We start from the raw sequence: 20,988 nt of genomic DNA, 5'->3' as shown, positions 1-20,988 counted from the left end.
ATCGGAGCATTAAAAGCTATGAGTGATAACGCGAGGTCGGAAACGAAGCCGAGCTTTGAACAAGGGCCGTCAATGTCGTCATGTTTATTTTTAGCCACGAAGGCTGCTTGACCTACAGTTTAGACGTGAGCGTCGGGAATAATTATTGTCAGGTCTGGGAACCAGACTAGCGTTTGCAATCCTTTGAAAACTACATGTATACATGTTTTTTTAAATGATCATTCACTTCAGTTGGAGATGGGTAAAAACAAATTTTTCTTTCGACCTTTCGAATCCGCCATTTTTGTTCCTAGTTCTCCTTGTCCATTCACTTTTTTTTAACGAAAATATGTCATGACGCAAAGATTTACCCACCTACAGCCGACGATTTCTAGATTTAGTCGGGCTAAATGATGATTTCTAGATATGCAGTTCTCATGAGAGGTCATTTTAGATTTTTCATTTTGTGTGTAAATGCTAATTAGTCCCTCAAGTTTATTCTAAATAAATTGTATAATCCTAAAAGACAATTTAGTCACCTATATGGGGCGCTGTGGTCCATACGGTGTGCCGTGGTACATGGGTTCGAATCCTGACCGTGGGAACATGGTGCTTGTGCTCTTGAGCAAGGCACTTTATCATTATTGCTTCGTCCTTCGGATGGGACGCAAAGCCGTATGTCCCGTGTGTTGTGTAACGCACGTTAAAGAACCCAGTTACACTTGACGCTTGGCACCAGTGTTTATGGCAGTGGCTGCAATATGCGCGGCAGCACCTTGTAAATCCTTATAAAGGTGCTACATAATGGGTCTCATAATTCTCATGGAGACCATGTCGTGAATACTGGCGTCAATATTTGCGACTTGGAGACCATGTGAATATTGGCGTCAATATTGGCGTCAATATTTGCGACTTGGAGACCATGTCGTGAACATTGGCGTCAATATTGGCGTCAATATTTGCGACTTGGGTCCATGTCGTGAATATTGGCGTCAATATTGGCGTCAATATTTGCGACTTGGATCCATGTCGTGAATATTGGCGTCAATATTTGCGACTTGGGTCCATGTCGTGAATATTGGCGTCAATATTGGCGTCAATATATATGTGCGATGTCCCTTTAAAAGCCACCATATAAAACAGCATGTGTCCAATTCCCAAACATCACTGTCCAATAGCTAGAAAACACAATCCATCCTTAATCTAAACATGTTGAGTACTTAAACACGTTTGCAAACTGATATCAAGAAAGTGTTTAGAAAGGTGTTTAATTGATAGACACAGTTTTTGCAGTGCACCCTTTGAAAAAGTTGACTCGTCATAGAATGGGAGATCCTGTTAAACGTATTAAATCGCGTCCTTGACAAAAGCAGTCGTAAATGAGTGAAAGGAAGCAATATATATAAGCCATCCACTTTGAAAAATGTTCATTTCGCAATGGAAGATCCTGTTGACCTGTTAAACGGATGTGCAAGCAACGGGTACTTGCAGAAAGTTCGAAGTAACAACTTGAATGCCGAGTGAAAGTGACCTTGATAGCGAAAAGGTCGTTCAAAACAAAAACAAAATTGACGCACAACACGACGCTTTCCAGGCCTCTGTATCAGACCGGCGCAGCAACATTATCAGTAGAAGTTGATTCACAATTGGAAGAACGATTGGCAGATTTTTGACGTACGTACGTAAGCATTTTATAGACATGGCATCAAGTTTGGCATTGATGTGTATCGTCTGTCTTACTGCACAGCAAGTCATTGCTGATACTCACAGTACGTGTAGCCCTGATCCACAGCACACCACTGTATCAGCGGTACTGCAGGTGTCCTCCGCTGATGTCGAAGCCAGGCAGGAGACTTCGTTCACTCTGAGGTCGGCAAGTGCAGGTAAGATTTGGAAAACCAAAACAAAAAATTAAAATGACGAAGTTGCTTATCTCGAAGTACGGGCCTATACTTCGTAAAACGTGGCCTTCAGAGTTGCATGCTAAATCCGTATGTACCAGCAAAGTTTAAGAAGATCAAATATTTTAAGTAAAATCATAGGCCTATTATCGTTTGAAAACCTGCTCGGCCCTTAAAGGCTCTTGATTAAGATCATCCAAAAAATCATCAATGTCAATCAAAACCCATCAAAAGACAACAATACAATGATCTATGTGTAGGCCTAAGATGAAATGGTGTATGATTGGCCTTCAGAATGACGATAACAGGTTTAACTGTTCAAAAGTAGTAGGCCAATACAGTTTGAGATCAAATTTTAGTGTAGGCATATTCACATGTACAAAAAAAAACTCGTGTGGACTTTTGAATACTGACTACAACATGTTGTACACGAAAACGGATTGTTTTTTTTTTTTTTTATAATAATACGTTGATTGTAAATTCACATTATCTCAGCAGCGCTGCAGTGAAGGGGGTAGGGCACCAACCACACAAAAAAGTCGACCCCTGGAAATGTGTTTGTCCTTAAAGTGACCATGGATAACGGATTTTTAACAGAAATTTGGGGCCCCAATGTAACACCCACCCACCCCCTCCCCGCCCCTATGGTAAGAACAATGGCTAAACTGCTGAGTGACAAGACTAGTCATCTTCTGCAGGTCCTAAAATTTAAAATTTCTCTTTCTGCGACAGCGCAACCGATTTTGAACACCACACAGTCTTGTTCAGGCAACGCGAACCACGACTCCGACGTCGTGGAAATACTGCGATCTCTGCAACAAACAGTGGAAGAACTAAAGACCGTTGTAGCTGAACTGTGCACCAAAGCACCATGCGCTGCCGACGCCACCGACTCCCCGGTTGAGGGTAAGTCAGTAAAAAAGAGCAAAAAATCGAATTGTTGATTGTCCGGAGTGGACAATACAACTGGCTTTTCCGCTAAGTTGTTTATTGGTAGTTGAATTTTGAAGGAAGGCCTTTTAATTTACAATTTATTTCATTGTATCATTTTTTCATTTCTAAATTATTCAAAAGACTATAGAGAAAGATCAAAATTGAAAAATGGAACACTTGCTAATGGAACACTAACACATTTCTCAAAAATGTGTGCATATATCTGTGACCCTCCAAACCTCTTAGTATAAACGAATTTGGAATTCAGCATCTTTCGTTCGTAAATAAGATGGAGAAAAAAAGCAAAAAAACAACAATAATAATCACATGATGACGTCATCATGACATGACCTCAATTTGTATTTACGACACAAGCCTGAATATGTATGTACAGAGTTTAAGCACACTGGCCTTCTTGTTCTCTAGCTATAATACTTTTAATTATGCACCTTTAAGATTACGTCACGAGACCCATGATGACGTTGAATTGGCCTAAGGCAATGTCTAGAACTTTACCCAAAAAACATGATTACACTGCTTCATTCCTTTGTAAAGCTAAATGTCTAAGTAATTTGTCAAATGTTGACCTTAAATCATTAGTTATTTGATTCCTGATGACGTCACAACATTTGTCACATCTTTGGACCAGGTTTGAAGTTAACACATAGTTTTATCATCATCCGGTAAACTGTGTGCAGGACATTTTTTTAGGGATCTAAATGTTGTTTTTTTGTGTTATGTCTTTTCTGAAAATTTAATGTTGATTTTGTACATGTGTGACATGTTATTTTCTTCAACAGAGCTGACTACAACTGCCCCGCCTACAACGACTGCACCAGGTATGAATAAGTGCAACCTTAACTGCAATAAATTTATACAAACACAACAACCAACTAGAATTATGTTGATTGTCCACAGCGGACAAAACAACTGGCTTTTCCATGAAGTTGTTTATTGATAGTTTATTTCTTTTAAGAAAGGCCTTGATATGGTACTAATAAAAGGCTTTCATAATATGCCTGAACAAAGCACATAAACGTGAAAAAGAGTGGGTACAACAAAGTGGGTACAACAGAGTGTTTGGAAATATGTTTGGTATCTAAAAGAGGTTTTACACTTGAAAAAATATATGTTTATAATTATGTTGGTAGCATCTTCCGATTACCCTGTGATCAACGAGGATGGAGCACGTTGGAGGTTGTTCTGGTGGTGGACTGGTACCGTTTGGCCGGGTACAGATGTTGTGACTGATGTATTGCAAGGTAAAACCGTAAACATTTGTTAAATGTTCATGCCCATGTCCATGTCCATATCTACTTTGTCCATGTTCATGTACATGTCCGCGTTCATGTTCATGTACGTGTTCACGTCCGTTTCTTTGTTCATTTTCATGCCCATTCCCAGATCCATCTCTATGTTCATGTCCATCTTCATGCCCATGTTCATGTCCCTGTGCACTTCCACTTCTATGTTCATGACTATGTACATGCCCATTTCAAAGTCCATGCACATACCCGTGTCAGTGTCCATGCCCATGTCATTGTCCATGCCCATGTCAATGTCCATGCCCATTACCTTGTCCACGCCCATGTCAATGTCAATTACCATGTCCATGCCTATGCCCGTGTCAATGTCCATGCCCATGCCCATGTCAATGTCCATGCCATTACCATGTCCACGCCCATGTCAATGCCAATTACCATGTCCTTGCCTATGCCCGTGTCAATGTCCATGCCCATGCCCGTGTCAATGTCCATGCCCATGCCCATGTCAATGTGCATGCCATTACCATGTCCACGCCCATGTCCATGCCCATGCATGTCTATGGCCATGTTCAGGTCGCGATTGTTTTCCAATACCACACAGTCACTATTATATAGAGAATTACATGTAGGGCGCTATGGACCTTATTAGGAAGCCATTACGAGGAAGCCATTCATGTTGTGTTCCCTGAATGCATGTTATAAATTGTGAACTGTTGAATAGTATGGTGCCAGACTATTTATGCATTCTAACCTCACTTTCAATTGTTTTAAATTGTGGCTTAAAAAATTAGCGCATAATTCAATCACAAATTTTAATTATTCATCAGAGCAGACTGGTATGAAGTTGTGATTAACTTTATGTGATATCTTTCGTTTCTCTTCGCAAGTTCCAAAAAATAAGTTTTTAACTTGCTTTCAATTTAATATGGCCGTCTAAGAACCCGATTTGCAACTCAACGTGCTTCGATATACGCCCATAACGAATGATTATATGGTATGGAAAAAAAATATCGCGTCCAGGTAGCTGTCCATTTCCATGTCTATGTCCATGTCCGTGTCCTTTCCATACCCGTGTCCGTGTCCGTGTTCATGTCCATGACTATGTTTTTAATGACATTTGCGCAAAGGCATTGTGTTAATTCAAAGGACAATCACCTATATGCACAACTTGAATCGCTTTTGACCTTGTGTTTCGGCAACATCCTCCTACGTGTCACTGTCGCATTCTATTTTCAATTACAGAGGAATATGGCGACTGTGAGGCTAGCGCCCTCTATTGTTTCAGTCGGCTGCCTCAAGAACTACAGGAATCCTCGGCAGAGATGCTGGGCAGAGATTCAGCTGGGAACGTATACAGGTTCGTATGGCGTGGGCAATTTCGAGCCTATTTACTTGCCTGCGACGTTATCGCAATGTACCGAGTCAAATAGCGCCCTCCGACTGTGTCTGCCGAATTTCAAAAAGGCTAATAATAAATGGTGCTAGATTTGCAAACTGTATGTGTGGGATGATTCAGTTCGCTATCTGATTTTATTTTCCCCAAGGTGGGCGTTCAATCCTGATAATGACGTAGCACACGCTGTGTGGCAGGCCTTCCACGATCACCAGGAAAGCACAGTAAAAAATGGAGACGTCTGGAATCCGACTACTGTGGCTGGTAGGCCTAAGAATTGCGTTATAGATTATTTGTAAACCTCATACATATTTAGGACCAAACGCACTTGTTTCATTGGTCAATGTTACAATGCGCCAGGGAAGTAAAATTAGCTGCCACCCTGTACTACGCACATACTATCAACTTGTGTGAAATGCCAGGGGAGCAACCAAAGGTTTTGCACCTAGACTCCCACTCTGATCCTCCTCCGTGGCACAGAAAGAGTCATAGTTTATGTCAATAAAAATGACCTTATAAGGTGGTAGATTGCACTCTCAGGGAGAAGTTTGTTACGCCACCAGGTCAGGGGTCGCTTCATGAATACCATATTTAAACACTTTTATTTCTATCCAATTCACTCAATGAACTCCTTCTGTGATACGTCTACAGAATTAGAAAACAAACCTTTGGAGCTTATTATTGTTGGGAACTTCTACTTTTCAGGAACGGCCCCTGCTCAAGCACAGGACAGTTTCCACTACCGCGAGGAGCACGGCGTCAAATCTCTACAAATTGACGACGACAATTGCGACTGTTACACGTCACTGAGTCTGGGCCACGGCATGTGCCTCCAGGGTCACGACACCGCGTACGGTCCAGAAAACGTGTTCGGTGTGGATCTGCTGTACGACAGCTACTGCCAAGCGCCAATACCGTCCAACAGCCTGCTGTTGTACTTCAGAGGTATTAACCAATAGGCCATATTTTGAGAAAACGAGGGCGCTCTAACGATGCCATTTTAAGGCTACAAACACTTCACACGTTGCATTTTTTTTATGCAACCAAGTATAGTCAATGACCATGATGCGCATGCGTGAAACATATCACTTGAACAACTAAACGTGTCACCTGCTGATTCGGAATAAGTTCTTATAGCTTATATTCCCACGATGGTCTGCGTGGTCTCGCTGTGGTGTGTGCGTTAGGCCTAAATCAAATTGCTGATGCTGGAGGCACCAGGTTGAATTTTGTTCCTTTAATTGTGTTTCATCAACTCCTGATGATCGACCAAATAAAATTCAGCCTTTTCTTCTCATTCATGGCTCTGGATGATTTTTTATAAAAGGGAGGTCCGAGAACCATTCCCTTACCAACTGACGCATGCGCATTATTGTTATTGACTATACTTGGTTGCAAAAAATAATTGCTTCCAGCTTATCTCTCTATCGACGTATTATGTAACAGCAAGCGTGGATATTGGATTTATCCATAATGCACTGGATTGATGCGTACTGCGCGTGTTTTGGAAGCAACGTAAACAATCGTTTAGAAAATGTGTCAGTAAATGCTATACCTCACGATGGTCGACTGTTTTGCTGTAATCAGACAAAAAAGTAACACCTGTATATTTTTTTCCCAATTTCTTAACGAAATATCACAAATATCAGTGCTCAATCGTCCACGTTTTTATTTTTTGTGAAAACAGCCTAACTCTCAGTTCATTAGTTGCTGTTTTAAGGACAAGGGCGGATCCAGGGGGGGGGGCCAAAGGGGGCCATGGCCCCCCCCCAAAACGAAACCAATTTTTTTTTTTTTAATGTGACATCGCAATAAAGGCAGGCAATGAGTACACCACCATCTTTTCCTCAAAAAAATTGGTTAAAGTGGTCAGAAATTGCCTCAGATCGCACCACAGAGCATCTAGAATCCAAAAAATTTTCGGGGCCCTAGCGGGCCCCGAACCCCACGCCGTAATTTTTTAGACCCACTTTTTGGGGGGACCAAAATTTGTTTTGGCCCCCCCAAAAATTGTGTTCTGGATCCGCCCTTGTTTAAGGATAGCTGTTTTGTCAACAAACAATCACACCCTGCTATTAAATAGTTAAACTCAAATATTATGCCTAACCTGAGACTGCTTAACCCCCAAAAAGTACATATTTTGTAGTAAAGAAGTGCAATTCAGATTTAAAAAAAAATGATTATATGTGACAAGGTATGTCAAAATCAAGCACTTTGGGCAACAAGTCAATTTTCAGTTATTGCAATATTAGTAATATATAATAAAGCTATAAACCATGCGCTTTTTTTTTAAATTGGATATTCTAGAACAAGGTAATTAAATTTTGAAATCGGACTCTCCGAAATGTCACGCTAATTAATTTCGCGTCATTTGAGAACAAAATCTTGAACAAGGCGGCATTTTGTGAAATAACTTGCCTCCCTAAAATAGACTTTGTCGATGAAAATCAAGTTTGAAACTGTTATGGAACATTATTTGTAAACATTATTAGCATCAACTATAGAAAAAAAATCTGAAAATCGCTGAAAATTACCCCATGTTAATTGGGAGGATGATTCTCTCTATTGATGCTCTGCAAACTCTGCATGGTTTTGACACACCATGTCACATATGTCCAAAATCTGCAATCCATTTAATATGCTCCAAATCTGATGAAATGTACAACTAAATATTCCTTATATCCGTGCATTCATTAAGTTTTCACGCTAGTCATTATACGTTGTATCACAAAAAGGCAAACGTTCTAACTTTCAACTAAATTTCCCAAAAATCCTATTTTCGTTATGCATGGGCGTCAATGTAGTTTTAGCTCCAGCTCTGTATGTCAAATTCCTGATGAGCATTGGAGCTGAAGTTACTCAAGCAAATCTAGAATCACATTAGCAGATTCAATGACTCTAACCTGGATAAGTGATGTTTAAATGATTAACTTTTGCTTAAAAAAAATATGTGGTCAGAAATTGCCTCAGATCACATCACAGAGAGCGTCTACAATCATTTTTTTTCGGGGCCTTGAAGCGGGCCCCGAACTCCACGCCGTAAGCTGGCTTTGCTCTTCGCGCTCGCATTAGTTCTGATCAAGGTATGCCCCCCCCCCCCCCCACACACACACACACCCACACATACATAGGCATAGAAGTGGGGTACTTCCTTTGTTCTCGTGTACTTAAATTTTGCAACGTCGCACACTTATGTCAAAATGCTCTTATTTTAACCATAGTTAATTTCCTGGGCTGAAATTCGGACTTATTATCCTTTTTCTTAAACTCTTCCATTTGCGACGAATCAACCCACCTTGAAAATTCCTAGTTTTTGAGTAAAATCCATATATCTACTTCGTGAAAAACTTGTGGGGTACCACAATGGTACCCCGCAAGTCGGTGGGCATTCCTTGTAGGGTACCTCCCATTGTTCCGGTACCCCACAAGGCAGTGTTTGTACACGCACACCCTTTTGAGAAGCAATTGACGCCCCTGTATGCATACATACAATACACATCAGCATTATTGCACTAGCATGTTCAATTGACGTGTGTTAAAGTACACCAAAATAAGCAATAGTTTCTAAAAGAATTCCGCTTTGTTTTTCCTGTTACAGAAGACGAATAGTGAGCTACCGCCACATGCCCTCTAGCGGGTGCCACTGCGTCGAGGGTATCAACTCCTTCACTTGCGTAGCGTAGAAGGACCTAGTAACGGCCGATTACCAACAGTGGCAAATCCTGTTTATTCCTAAATCAATTTAAGGTTTGACCTTCAATGATATGGTGCTACTATAATGATGATATGATATTTGAATATGTTTAGTTGATTTTTAAGGGTAAATTGGGGTAAAAATTTCAATGTTGAAAGTTAAAAAAATCAAGCTGTTTTGAAGGATCTAAAAGCAATACCAGCAGGTATTCCAAAATCGGTTTTGCATTTTTTCCAGGAAAGGTAAGGACAGTGCTTTGCAGTGGTATAAGTAGTTAAGTGAAATTATTCTGCATTTTGGCTTGATGGCCTTTTAAAAATTCAGCCCCAAACATGGCCCAAAATATCCCAAGACGAAATGACTCTTAAGCGTCTTACTCGTGCGCGCTAAGGAATTTCGGGTTCAAGATTTTGATTGTGCATGCGCCAAAATCTCGGCTAATGCCAGTGACTGTCGAAATGGCAGCGCCGCGGAGAGGAAAGACACACCAATTTTCATCTGAAAAGATCCTGTTAATTTTGCTAGATATAAAGTGAAATACATGCCACCGGATGAAATGAAATGAGTTCGTTTTTATTTTCTTCGCCATTTTTTTGTGATAAAAATTCGACATTAGAAAATGTCCTGTTAGATCGTTGTTTGCTTTCCATTTCCATGCAGTCATCGGCAAAAAGGGCCAACTTAAGTTGGGATTTTTATTTTAATGTTCTCCAGTTTCCCCGAACATGCCACTTATCACAGCATATGAATGAGATATGAAAAAATATTATTACAGGATTTACGAGTTACTGCGAATAGGTTTTCGTTTCTTAGGTGGGTATTGTTTTTGAAGCTTCCAACCGTACGTTTACATGTACGAACCGCGCGCCGCCAAATACGAAGTCACCATGCACGGACGGTCATGTTGGGCCGTCCACATGGAGCACTGCAGGCTCGGCTTGCACAATGCGGAAAATTACGCTGCCCTATATGGGTCAGCGGGGGAAAAAAACGTATACACTTCGGCGGATACGTCTTGAACTGTCCTATTCGCAATTACTTGGAAATGGTATCATCATTTTCATCTATTCTTTATCTACATGGCAATGTCTTTAATTTGTCCATCAGGAAAACTGGAGAAATATTTTTTTAAATTGGATTGATTCACGCATGGTTTGATACATTTTCGGGGAAAATCTTTTTTTTCTCTCCTAAAATCTCTTTTTTTTTGTGCAGAATAATTTTTACATTTGGACAATCTCAGCTCATAATATGATTGTAAAATGCACATTTAATGTTTTCAGGAATTGTCATGAGTTTAGGTCGTAACTTTTGGAAATTATGTGTTATTGTTTTCGGTTGATCAACGGGTGCGATGGCGCCATCTGTCGTCTGCCCGATTCCAGAATCTTTTGGTCCAGTAGGTCTGCTCCTAACTGGTGCACAAGTGCATACGTGCAGAGAATGAACAGGGCCCAATTTCATTTTTCTGCTAACCAAAGAATTCCGTGCTTACGAATCACCATTTTGTGCGAACCGCGCTAGCAGAAAAATTCTGTGCCAACCTTGTAAGCACAGAATCCCTAGTTACGGGATTTACGCATGCCCAGAAGCCAACATTCCTCGCTAACCCGTGAAATACGCTCACCGTAAGCACGGAATTTATCTGTTAGACAGTAGGCAGGTATTTTTCGCTTACGGTAAGCAGAGCCAAAGAATTTGGCCCATGTACATGTAAAACGACGCGAAGGTTTAACTACCTACAGCCGACGGGTTCTAGCTTTAGTCGGGGTAGCTTGAATGCAGTTATCAGCAGTTTTTTTCTTCTTTTTTGTGTGTAAATGCTAATGAGTCCTTCAAGTTCAGAGTCCTTCAAGTTCAGCCAATGACCACCGCATAATTATTTCTTAAATGTTCATCTTTGTCCACTAGTCCACACGTATTTTAGATTTTTAGTGAGGGCAGACGATTTCAGTGTCCATAAAATTGAGATGCTAGTAGGCCTAACAACTTTACAACGGCATTGTTCGAGGATGATTTGCTCAAGAAATCAATGTGCCAAAAGCAATTGCACATTTTAGAATTTTCACCAGGGGTGAAGTTTCAGGCTCTATTGTCAGGCTGCAAGTAGTTCAAAATATGTTGAATAAACTGGACTATTCCATAACTTGTGTTGGTCTTTTTTGGTGGCATTCCATATCTCATTCATAATTAACCAACTTTTGAATAAATAGCAATTGAAAAATCTACTACTTGGGGTTTTCCCGAAACTACCGCTTATTTTTCCCGTCTTTAGAGTAAATTTGAAGTTGGCTAACCACCCCTTCCTTTTAGCTGGCAAACGTCGTCCCATACAACAAATATTTATTTTGGGATCTGTATTGTGTTGAATTAAGCTCCAAACCATTGAAAATCTCTTTCACCTTCTACTTGAATGAATGGTCACCTCACAAACGGATCTGCGAGCGACAATGGGTACCCCTCCAGGTGAAAATTGTGCATAGCTGCCACCTGCCTTTCCATACAATCGAACCGATCGATCAAAAGTAATTTGAAGAAAACATCACAAAGCCACCCCTTCTTTTTTTTTTTGAAAAGAACAGTATCACCAAGCCATCCACTATAGAAGATTCTGTTGAAGTTCGCAGAAATTTTCTGGGCAAAACAGTCGTTAAAAAAATTGAAAAGAAGCAATCACTTTAAGCCATCCACTTTGAAAAAAAGTTGATTCGCCACAGAATTGAGTGAAGATCATGTTTACCTGTTGAAACGGACGTGCGAACAACAATTGGTATGCTTGCAGCAAGTTCCAGGTAACAACTTGAATCGAACTTGGGAATAAAAAGACGAACACGACGCACAGCCTCTATATAATACCGGCGCAGTAACTAGTAGAAGTTGATTCACAACTGGAAGAGCGATAGGCGGATTTTTGACGCAAGTATAACTCAGCATTTTAGTTAGACATGGCATCAATGTTGGCATTGATGTGTATCGTCTGCCTTACTGCACAGCAGGTCATTGCTGATACTCACACTACGTGTAGCCCTGATCCACAGCACACCACTGTATCAGCGGTACTGCAGGTGTCCTCCGCTGATGTCGAAGCCAGGCAGGAGACTTCGTTCACTCTGAGGTCGGCAAGTTCCGGTAAGATTTGGAAAACCAAAACACAAATTAAAACTATAGTTTCTTGTCCGGGCTCTTTGGGAAATGGAAGGAAGCGGTCTTTTTTGTCTCACAAAATGCCGGATTTCCCAGGATGGCGAATTGATTCTTCCATTTCCCCGACTCTTTTGCTGATAGTTTTGTGTCCACAGGAGCCGTTACTTTTTCTACCAGAGTTTGAACTTTTGTAAACATAGCTTCAACTTAGCTGGACACAAGTACAAAGACAAAGATATAGCAAATATAATTATGTTTAAAAAATAAAAACGAGGCCGGTGGCAAAAAAGGGAAGCAGGCGGGGACTAAACTAGTTTATTTTTCTACCTGGTCTTAAAAAAAGATGAGGTCGCGATCAAAATGAGGATGTTGCTTTTGTGGCGGAAAGTGTTTATTTGTGACGTCATACCATAGCACTAACGCTTAATCACTGTGTGTTAGTGACTGGGCGGAGCTTGGGAGCTCCGTGAGCTGCTGCGCGTACGTGATTGGTTAATAATTCTCATAGGTTTAGTGCGCCATAGGGTCAGTACATGTACATGGTTTGTAAACCATAGCGTCTACACGTACCTGGGATACATGTATAGGCCTTTCTTTTGTTTGTAAACATTGGCGCCATTTTGTATGGGCTGCCGTAGGCGCATAAATTGAAGCCGTGGTTGGCAACATATTTTTCCCAAAAGAGTCCTCATTACACCATCAACACATAGTAAAAAGGCGTAGTACGAATGATTTTGTAGCTTTGTTGAAAATGTTGTATCTTCAAGTATCAAATAATATTTTAGTGATCTGTAATAACTCTTCTCCATTTTTGCAGTGTTGGACCTTCCATAGTTTTGCAGGCCATGGTTGGCAAAAATACAGTTTGCCAACCAAGCGCAGAAAGGTCTATAGGTCGTGCCTTGGCGATCGCGCGCTCTGATTTTCAAAGGCACGGTTTAGGATTGTTTTGGGACTGATTGTTACAGTTGTGGTTTAGGTGATCGTTGTTAGCTGGTTGAGTGTCTAGTTTTGGGGCTCAGCTGTTTTAGGTGTTGAGTGCCGGGTGTCTGGAGCGAGGAGTAATAGACTTGCTTGGGCCATTGCTCATCGCGGATAATGGTAATCGTTGGGTGTTGATGGTTGGCGACTACTGCACTAAGTGGATGGAAGCATTTCCGCTTCCTGACACTACTGCAGTTACAGTCGCACACACTTTGGTGACTGAGTTTGTCTGACGATTTGAATTGCCCCAAGAACTTCACTCTGATCAGGGCACAAACTTTTGAGTCAGAAGTGTTCAGGGAAAATGTGCCAAATTCTCGGCATTTCGAAAACTCGGACAACCGCTTATAATCCGAAATCGGACGGCATGGTTGAGAGGTATAATTGAAAAATCCGTTGTTTAAACTCTGCAAAATTAATCCCAGTTAAATCGTGTAAAATTTCGATTTGCGAAAATCTTGCCATTAATTTAGTGTACATTTCATCAGTCTAAGATTATCCTCAATTTTCTTAAAATCAGTGCAAATTTTCCCCTACATTTCTTGTGAATATTTAATGAACTAAAATTTGATCCAGACGAGTATAATTTCCTTATTTCTTTTGAATATTTAATGAGCAAAATTTTGATTCAGATTCTTTGCGATAATTCCCTGTGAGATCTTGTGAATATTTAATTTGCAAAATCTTGGTGAAGTTGTACATGTACGTGGATGTTCGTCGCCTTGTACCGTGTATAAGAATCTTGTGCATATTTTATGAACTTTGATATCAGCCTCGATCCTCTTATGTTTTTTTTTATTGTAAAGAAGTTAAGCCTTATGTTTTCTTTTGAGTTTTAAAGATGAAAATAAGCTTTAATTTTATATTGAATTATTTATAAGAAGTTAAGATGTTGTCACACTTTCCTTTTTTGTATTATGGCTTTAGAGTATGGGGACATTCTCTGCCATGGTCGGTACTTTGTGGCGGAAAGTGTTTATTTGCGACGTCATACCATAGCACTAACGCTTAATCACTGTGTGTTAGTGACTGGGCGGAGCTTGGGAGCTCCGTGAGCTGCTGCGCGTACGTGATTGGTTAATAATTCTCATAGGTTTAGCGCACCATAGGTATAGTTTTTAGAAGGTGATCGTTGATAGGTGAGATACTAGCTGGTTGAGTGTCTATAGCTGTTTTAGGTGTTGAGTGCCGGTGTCACGGTCTCACTTCTAGCTCCGGCGTGCTAGCTTCTCCGGAAAGGGGAATTTCGCTTCAACACGCATGCACACAATTGCGCAGTGGTGTACATTTTCGTCAACTTTATTTGTGTGCTGAGTTCTTCGGGGTTGTACTGGTGCACGTAATATCTTAGGATATTTGTATGCATGGTTGCAGGGTACCAGTGACCGAATCCAGAATTTTCGTGGCGCGCAAAATATAACTCCCAATAACCAAAAAAAGACTTGAAATTTTAAGCCGCATGGTTGCCAAAAAAAAAAAGACAAAATGGACCAGGAACACGAACCAAGGAGTTCGTTCTTAATTATTCCTCCATGAACACACACACATGCATGACGCTGCATGGAAACACAAATCAGAATGCTTGCAAGACCATGGAATGACTTGACTCACAGGAAGTGTTACATAACACATTCTTGGGTGTCCCTCACTGTGTTATTAATTGGCTAGGTAGACTTCAGAATACAGCCCGAGGAAAAGTAAGCACATGATCATGTAGCGTGCTCAACTGTCTGCCGAATCCACCCGAAGAAGCTAACACGCCGGAGAAGTGAGACTGTGACACCGGGTGTCTGGAGATAGCGGGCTATGGCGTAGCTGTGTTACAACTGATAATGTAGTAACCAACGGATATTATCACCAACCGATAATGTCACACAAATTGACCGATACTGTATCACTAACCGATAATGTAACAGAAATTGACCGATAGTGTAGTAAAAATGTACTACACTAACTTGATTGTTGTTACATTATCGGTTAATACCGATAATGTAACAAATATTGACCGATAGTGTAGTAACATTTACTACACTATCGGTCAATTTTTGTTACATTATTGGTTAGTGATACGGTATCGGTCAATTTGTGAGACATTATCGGTTGGTGATACATTATCAGTTGGTTACTACATTATCAGTTGTAACAAGCTGCGACAGCGGGCAGAGAATTAGGTGAATCACTTGTACTCTGCTTATGTGAAATTGCTTAGGCGATTTGTGTACAAAGTCCGTGTAGCTGTACTGGGGTTGCGCTGGTATGTTTAGCTGAATCCTGGCTTACACACACGGCGTAGCGGGTACCCTGCTATATATAGCACTGTATACATTGCTAAGAGGCTGTTGTGCGCTTGGGACGCTGTGTTATTGCTAACCTAGCGATTCATTACTGGCGCTGTGCATTGTATTGCTCATTGCTGCCATTGTTATCTAGTGTGTGCTGTGTGCGTTGTTGCAAAGGCGAGCAGCGGGCTATCTTCAGTAATTAAAGAAAGACCCTGTTAATAAAAACAACCCACCGAATCACATCCTAATTAATGTACCTGATTATTGTTGAATAAATTATGATCATTGTTGGTTGAGATTACCGACAATTCTGCTTCCGGTGTTTATGTTTACAGGTTTATTGTGCAATTAATTAACAGAGATAAATAATCAACACTCAACAATCGGGCGGTAGATTTCCACCAAAACGGACCTGCACCCTTAGCCTTGAAGGTCGCTCTGAGTGATCTCTCGTCTAGGGAAGAGCCTTGGTTTGGGAAGATAGTCTTCACCCCATTAGGTGTCAGACTTATATTAACAGACTTAGGTTGGCCCGGGGGAGGGGGGGTCCTGCCACACTTATTTTCAAGCGCCCCGTTATACGTACAGGCGTATACTTCGTAAAACGTGCCCTTCAGAGTTCCAAGCATAAAATCCGAATACCTGCTCGTCCCTTAACCATAAAAGGGCCGAAGGGGCGAAATCCGTCCCCCCTAAACTTTTTCCGCAATAGCCTTGAATTTTTTTTTTCGCGACCCGAGCTTTCTCTTGACTTTTTAGCCGCGAACCTTGCGCATCTTTTGATACCAAAAACATTAAAACTAGCGCCGTGAAAACTGAACTTTTCCATGTACACAGAGCACAAGTACCATTCGTACATATGAATAATTAATTAGCCATAATTCAAAAACCCGTTGACCTATAGTCATCAATTTTTTGGGGTATGTTCATGATGAGTTGCTCTATGCATGTACCGAGTTTCAGGTTTCTTAGGGGGAGGGCGGAATCCGCTGCCCCCCCCCCCCCCCCCCCCGGCTGAGAGATGGTCAAAATAACCCGGCCCTAGGGTTAAAAGGCTCTTGATTAAAATACTTTTAAAAAGCAAACATTCATCAAAATCAAATCAAACGTACCCATCCTTAAAAAAGGCAACCCCCCTCCACAAAAGTCGCCCCCTCCCCCTGGAAATTTGTTGATCCTGTAAGTGACCATGGCCAACGGTAACAGAAATTAGGGACCCCAATGTAACACTTATTACCCGCCCCAATGGTAAGAACCCTGGCTCAACCGCTGAGTGACAAAACTAATCATTTGCATGTTCTTTCTACTTTCTCTTTCTGCGACAGCGCAACCGATTTTGAACACCACACAGTCTTGTTCAGGCAACGCGGACCACGCCTCCGACGTCGTGGAAATACTGCGATCTCTGCAACAGACTGTGGAAGAACTGAAGACCGTTGTAGCTGAACTGTGCACCAAAGCACCATGCGCTGCCGACGCCACTGACTCCCCGGTTGAGGGTAAGTCAGTAAAAAAAAACAAGAAAAAAAAACTCGAATTGTTGATTGTCCGGAGTGGACAATACAACTTGCTTTTCCGCTAAACTGTTTGTAGTTGAATTTTGAAGGTAGGTCTTTCAATGTATTTCATTGTTATCATTGTTTTCATTTCTGAATTATTCAAAAGACTATAGAGAAAGACCAAAATTGAAGCATGGAACACTTGCTTAATTACAACAGTTAATTGAAAATTAACAGAGAAATTAATGGATGACGTAATCGTGACGTCATTCCATATGTTGCATACTTTTCACATGATTAAACTACCCACTAAGTTTTAAGACAATCGGTTGTTCCATAATATGTGTTAAAAATGGATTTTGATGATGTCACCATGACGTAACACATTTCTCAAAAATGTGGGCATATATCTGTGACCCTCCAAACCTCTTAGTACAAAACGAATTAGGAATTTAGCATCTTTCGTTCGTAAATAAGATGGAGAAAAAAAGCAAAATAAAACCCAATAATAATCACATGATGACGTCATCATGACGTGACCTCAATTTGTATTTACGACACATGCCTGAAAATGTATGTACAAAGTTTCAACACACTGGCCTTTTTGTGCTCTGGCTATAATACTTTTAATTATGCACCTTTAAGATTACGTCATGAGGCCCATGATGACGTTGAATCGGCCTGAGGCAATGTCTAGAACTTTACCAAGAATATGATTACACTACTTTATTCCATTTAAAGCTAAATGTCGAAGTAATTTTCCAAATGTTGACCTTAAATCATTTGTCATTTGATTCCTTATGACGTCACAACATTTGTCACATTTTTGGACCAGGTTTCAAGTTAACACATGGTTTTATCATCATCCCCTTGTGCAGGACATTTTTAGGGATCTAATGTTGTTTTCTTGTGTTATTTCTATTGGTATTTAATTTTTGTTTTGTACATGTGTGACATGTCAGAAGTGACTACAACTTTAACAGAAGTGACTACAACTGCCCCGCCTACAACGGCTGCACCAGGTATGAACAAGTGCAACCTGAACTGGCATGCATTGCAATAATACATTAAAGCACTCTGAAAACTTTCGAAAATAGCCGGGAAGACCAATTTTTTATTATTTGGTATTTTATGGAAACATTGGCACTTTTTTGTGCCAAGGATAGGACATACTATATACTGACTTTTTTCTTCGCAGAAGTTTCATTTTGTTATGGGAATGTTTTGGGCTGGTCCCAATGAGGACTCAATCTGTTGCCCTCTTTATACCTGATTCATGCACTAATAACTGGCTGGTTGACTTAACTGTCTTGAACTAGCTATTACTTGCTTAAGTCTCACTGTGGCCTAGGAAATCTGAGATAGGAAAACCCCGCGTCGATTGGAATTGTGTGCTCTGGGACCAGCTTAACTAGGCTTGCCTTGTATTTTTTTTCTGTAAACAAACTCTTAATTCTGTTATCGGACATGTTGATTCCGTTCTTTAGAATGCCATAACTTCACGATAAGCTACCATAGCTATAACTACAAGTTTGCAGCTCTGCCTCGCTCTTCCGATGGGGGAGTTCTTGTCAGATTCGCCGTGCGCGCTAATAATGACGCCCACATTGCTCTCACCGGACAGAACGCCGACTCCGCCTTCATGTACGAAATCGTCATCGGCGGATGGGGTGACACGCGGTCGGTGATTCGTCGGAGGAAGCAAGGAGCGAACCTCGCAACCGTACCCTCCGAATCGACTGGATGGTTGGACGAGGAGACCTTCATGGACTTCTGGGTCAGCGCAACTCCCGGTACCAGCACTGCCGACTTGACCATCGCGGTCGGTCGAGGCTCGGACACTGCGCCTTTCATGAGTTACGTGGATAGCTCGCCGCTTCCCGTAACCTACGTAGGGTTTAGTCTGTATAACTCGGTCGGCGAATTCGAGTTTTGTGGCCTTGATTTAGTTTCCGGTTCTTAACTTTGATAGATGCAGTTATTTTCAAGTGGACCCCGCTTGGCTTTCCATAATAAAAAGTAGCAAAAAGTTCAAAGTTCACAGCATTTCATTCTGATAAACAACTCACCAAACATCTGTAGGCTCCAACAATAAAAACGTGATGGAAAGAAAGTTCAAAGTAACCCAATACACGTCTTTGGTGATCAAACTTTCTCATGATATCACTGTTCACTTCTTCAACATTCTTTTTTTCAATCGCTTTGACGGCCCCCTCCTTTATTAACACAGTACACTTGCAAGTCCCAGAAATGAAATACAAAAACTAACATTTCAACACACAAAAATTCAAACAGTCTTCAAAACAAAATGTGCATAAAGTTGTGAAAAATGTAAAACTGCTTTTTCTTTTTCTCATCAAATTTTGGTGCGAGTTCAAAGGGGAGATCCGCCCACCAGTTAAGGAGGACGGGCGGTTCACTGAACACCGTACGTCAAACATTGGACGGAAAATTTCTCCTTGATTTGTTCTTATGTAAGTGATTGATGATTTAAGGTCGGTAAAATCCAGTATGATGGAAAGCTTAAGATCACAAGTAAACAAAAACAAAGAAACCCTACAAAGAAACAGAAAAAATTACTATAATATTGAGTTCTGTGTTGCATGTACATTTCATAATGTTCAAAGTCTATAATGTATACATTAAACAAATGCATTTTAAAACGAATAGGGCTTATTATCATCAATATCTTTTTCCAAATCGTCATCAAGAATTGCCATAATTATTCGCTTCCCTGATATATTGTGTAAGCATCGTTTAAAATTACCTCAAAGCTTTTGGCCTTACATTTATCATAATTGCTAATGCATGTAGAATTAAATGATTACAATGGCATACAAAATGATATTGCTATTATTATGCTTCCTTGAATTACTATGTAAGTTTTGTTGAAACCATATATGACCATAAACATTTTGGCCTGAAGTTAACACAATGATTACAAATTATAATAATTACCGATAATGGGTAACTTTGGAGACATTCCCATAGACTTGTGCACAAGCTGTTTTCCAGCTTTAATGACCCCTCACCCCAATTTTACCTTATCCCGCCCCCATGCATTTTTGTATCGTTACAAATTGAACCATGAGCACTATATCTAGCCGTTTGCGACTGTAAAATCTGCCTCTAAATAGGAGTTGTGACATCAGGGAAACATTGTGTCTCCCTAAGGTATAATTATAACAAAATATCTCCTGAAGGATACCTTACAAGGTGTACATAATATAAAAAATAACTATAATAATAGTAGTAGTATGAGACATGATGATAACGCTACATACACAATCTTTAAAGGGAATGTTCAACATTTGCTTTTACTGCAATTTTCAGAATTAAATGGATTTGGAGGATTAGTATGTTTATGGCAAATATTGTTAAACTGAATTGCTTCACGTTTTGGGTTCGTAGATGTTTGAAAATCCAAGAAAACCAACCACACTCTTGTAGTCTGGCTCCCTGACCCCACTTAAGATGAAACGGAGCAATTTATAGACTTTGGGAAATTGTTAGGTCAGAGAATCTGTCTAGCAGACCTGAACCCCTTCACCGGTGTGTAATCAATTGCAAAGAAAATGCGGAATAACTAAATATGAAAAACTAGGAGCACTTTTATAAAAAAGGCAGTTTTCTCCAACGATGGTCGGCCGACCAGTGCTGGAAAAATACATTTTTTTCTTGAAAAAGTCAGCACACCAGGAGCCACGATTTTACAGGATGCTTTGGACTGTCAGGGCCTAACAACCCAGTAAGACATTTCGTGATAATTTGATCATTTCATTTTTTGATGTTTGCAAATGTTGTATCTTCCCTTTAACGATATGTATACTAAATCGAAAGCTCTCAAAACCTCAAAAGCTCCATGCATGCGTAATGATATGCGATTATAGGCAATGGTTTGTGGTTTTAATGTG

The 20,988-nt window shown here is 40.5% G+C and overlaps 2 protein-coding genes across 2 annotated transcripts; both read left to right on the top strand.

The window, feature by feature from the left end:
• The first annotated feature begins 1,425 nt into the window (after positions 1-1,425).
• On the top strand, positions 1,426-11,311 carry LOC119736282. The gene is made up of 8 exons (XM_038210328.1): positions 1,426-1,862; positions 2,613-2,786; positions 3,614-3,652; positions 3,965-4,075; positions 5,321-5,435; positions 5,623-5,735; positions 6,177-6,416; positions 9,070-11,311. Exons 1-8 carry the CDS (start codon positions 1,679-1,681, stop codon positions 9,078-9,080), a joined length of 987 nt encoding a protein of 328 aa, XP_038066256.1. The 5' UTR covers positions 1,426-1,678; the 3' UTR covers positions 9,081-11,311.
• Positions 11,312-11,743: 432 nt separating this feature from the next.
• Positions 11,744-19,935, top strand: LOC119736183. Its single transcript, XM_038210209.1, has 4 exons — positions 11,744-12,294; positions 16,901-17,074; positions 18,037-18,096; positions 18,562-19,935. Exons 1-4 carry the CDS (start codon positions 12,111-12,113, stop codon positions 19,035-19,037), a joined length of 894 nt encoding a protein of 297 aa, XP_038066137.1. The 5' UTR covers positions 11,744-12,110; the 3' UTR covers positions 19,038-19,935.
• The last annotated feature ends 1,053 nt before the right edge of the window (positions 19,936-20,988 follow it).

Source organism: Patiria miniata, unplaced genomic scaffold, assembly GCF_015706575.1.
Source record: "Patiria miniata isolate m_02_andy unplaced genomic scaffold, ASM1570657v1 HiC_scaffold_29, whole genome shotgun sequence".
Lineage (NCBI taxonomy): Eukaryota > Metazoa > Echinodermata > Asteroidea > Valvatida > Asterinidae > Patiria > Patiria miniata.
This window is presented reverse-complemented; position numbering and strand designations above follow the sequence as displayed.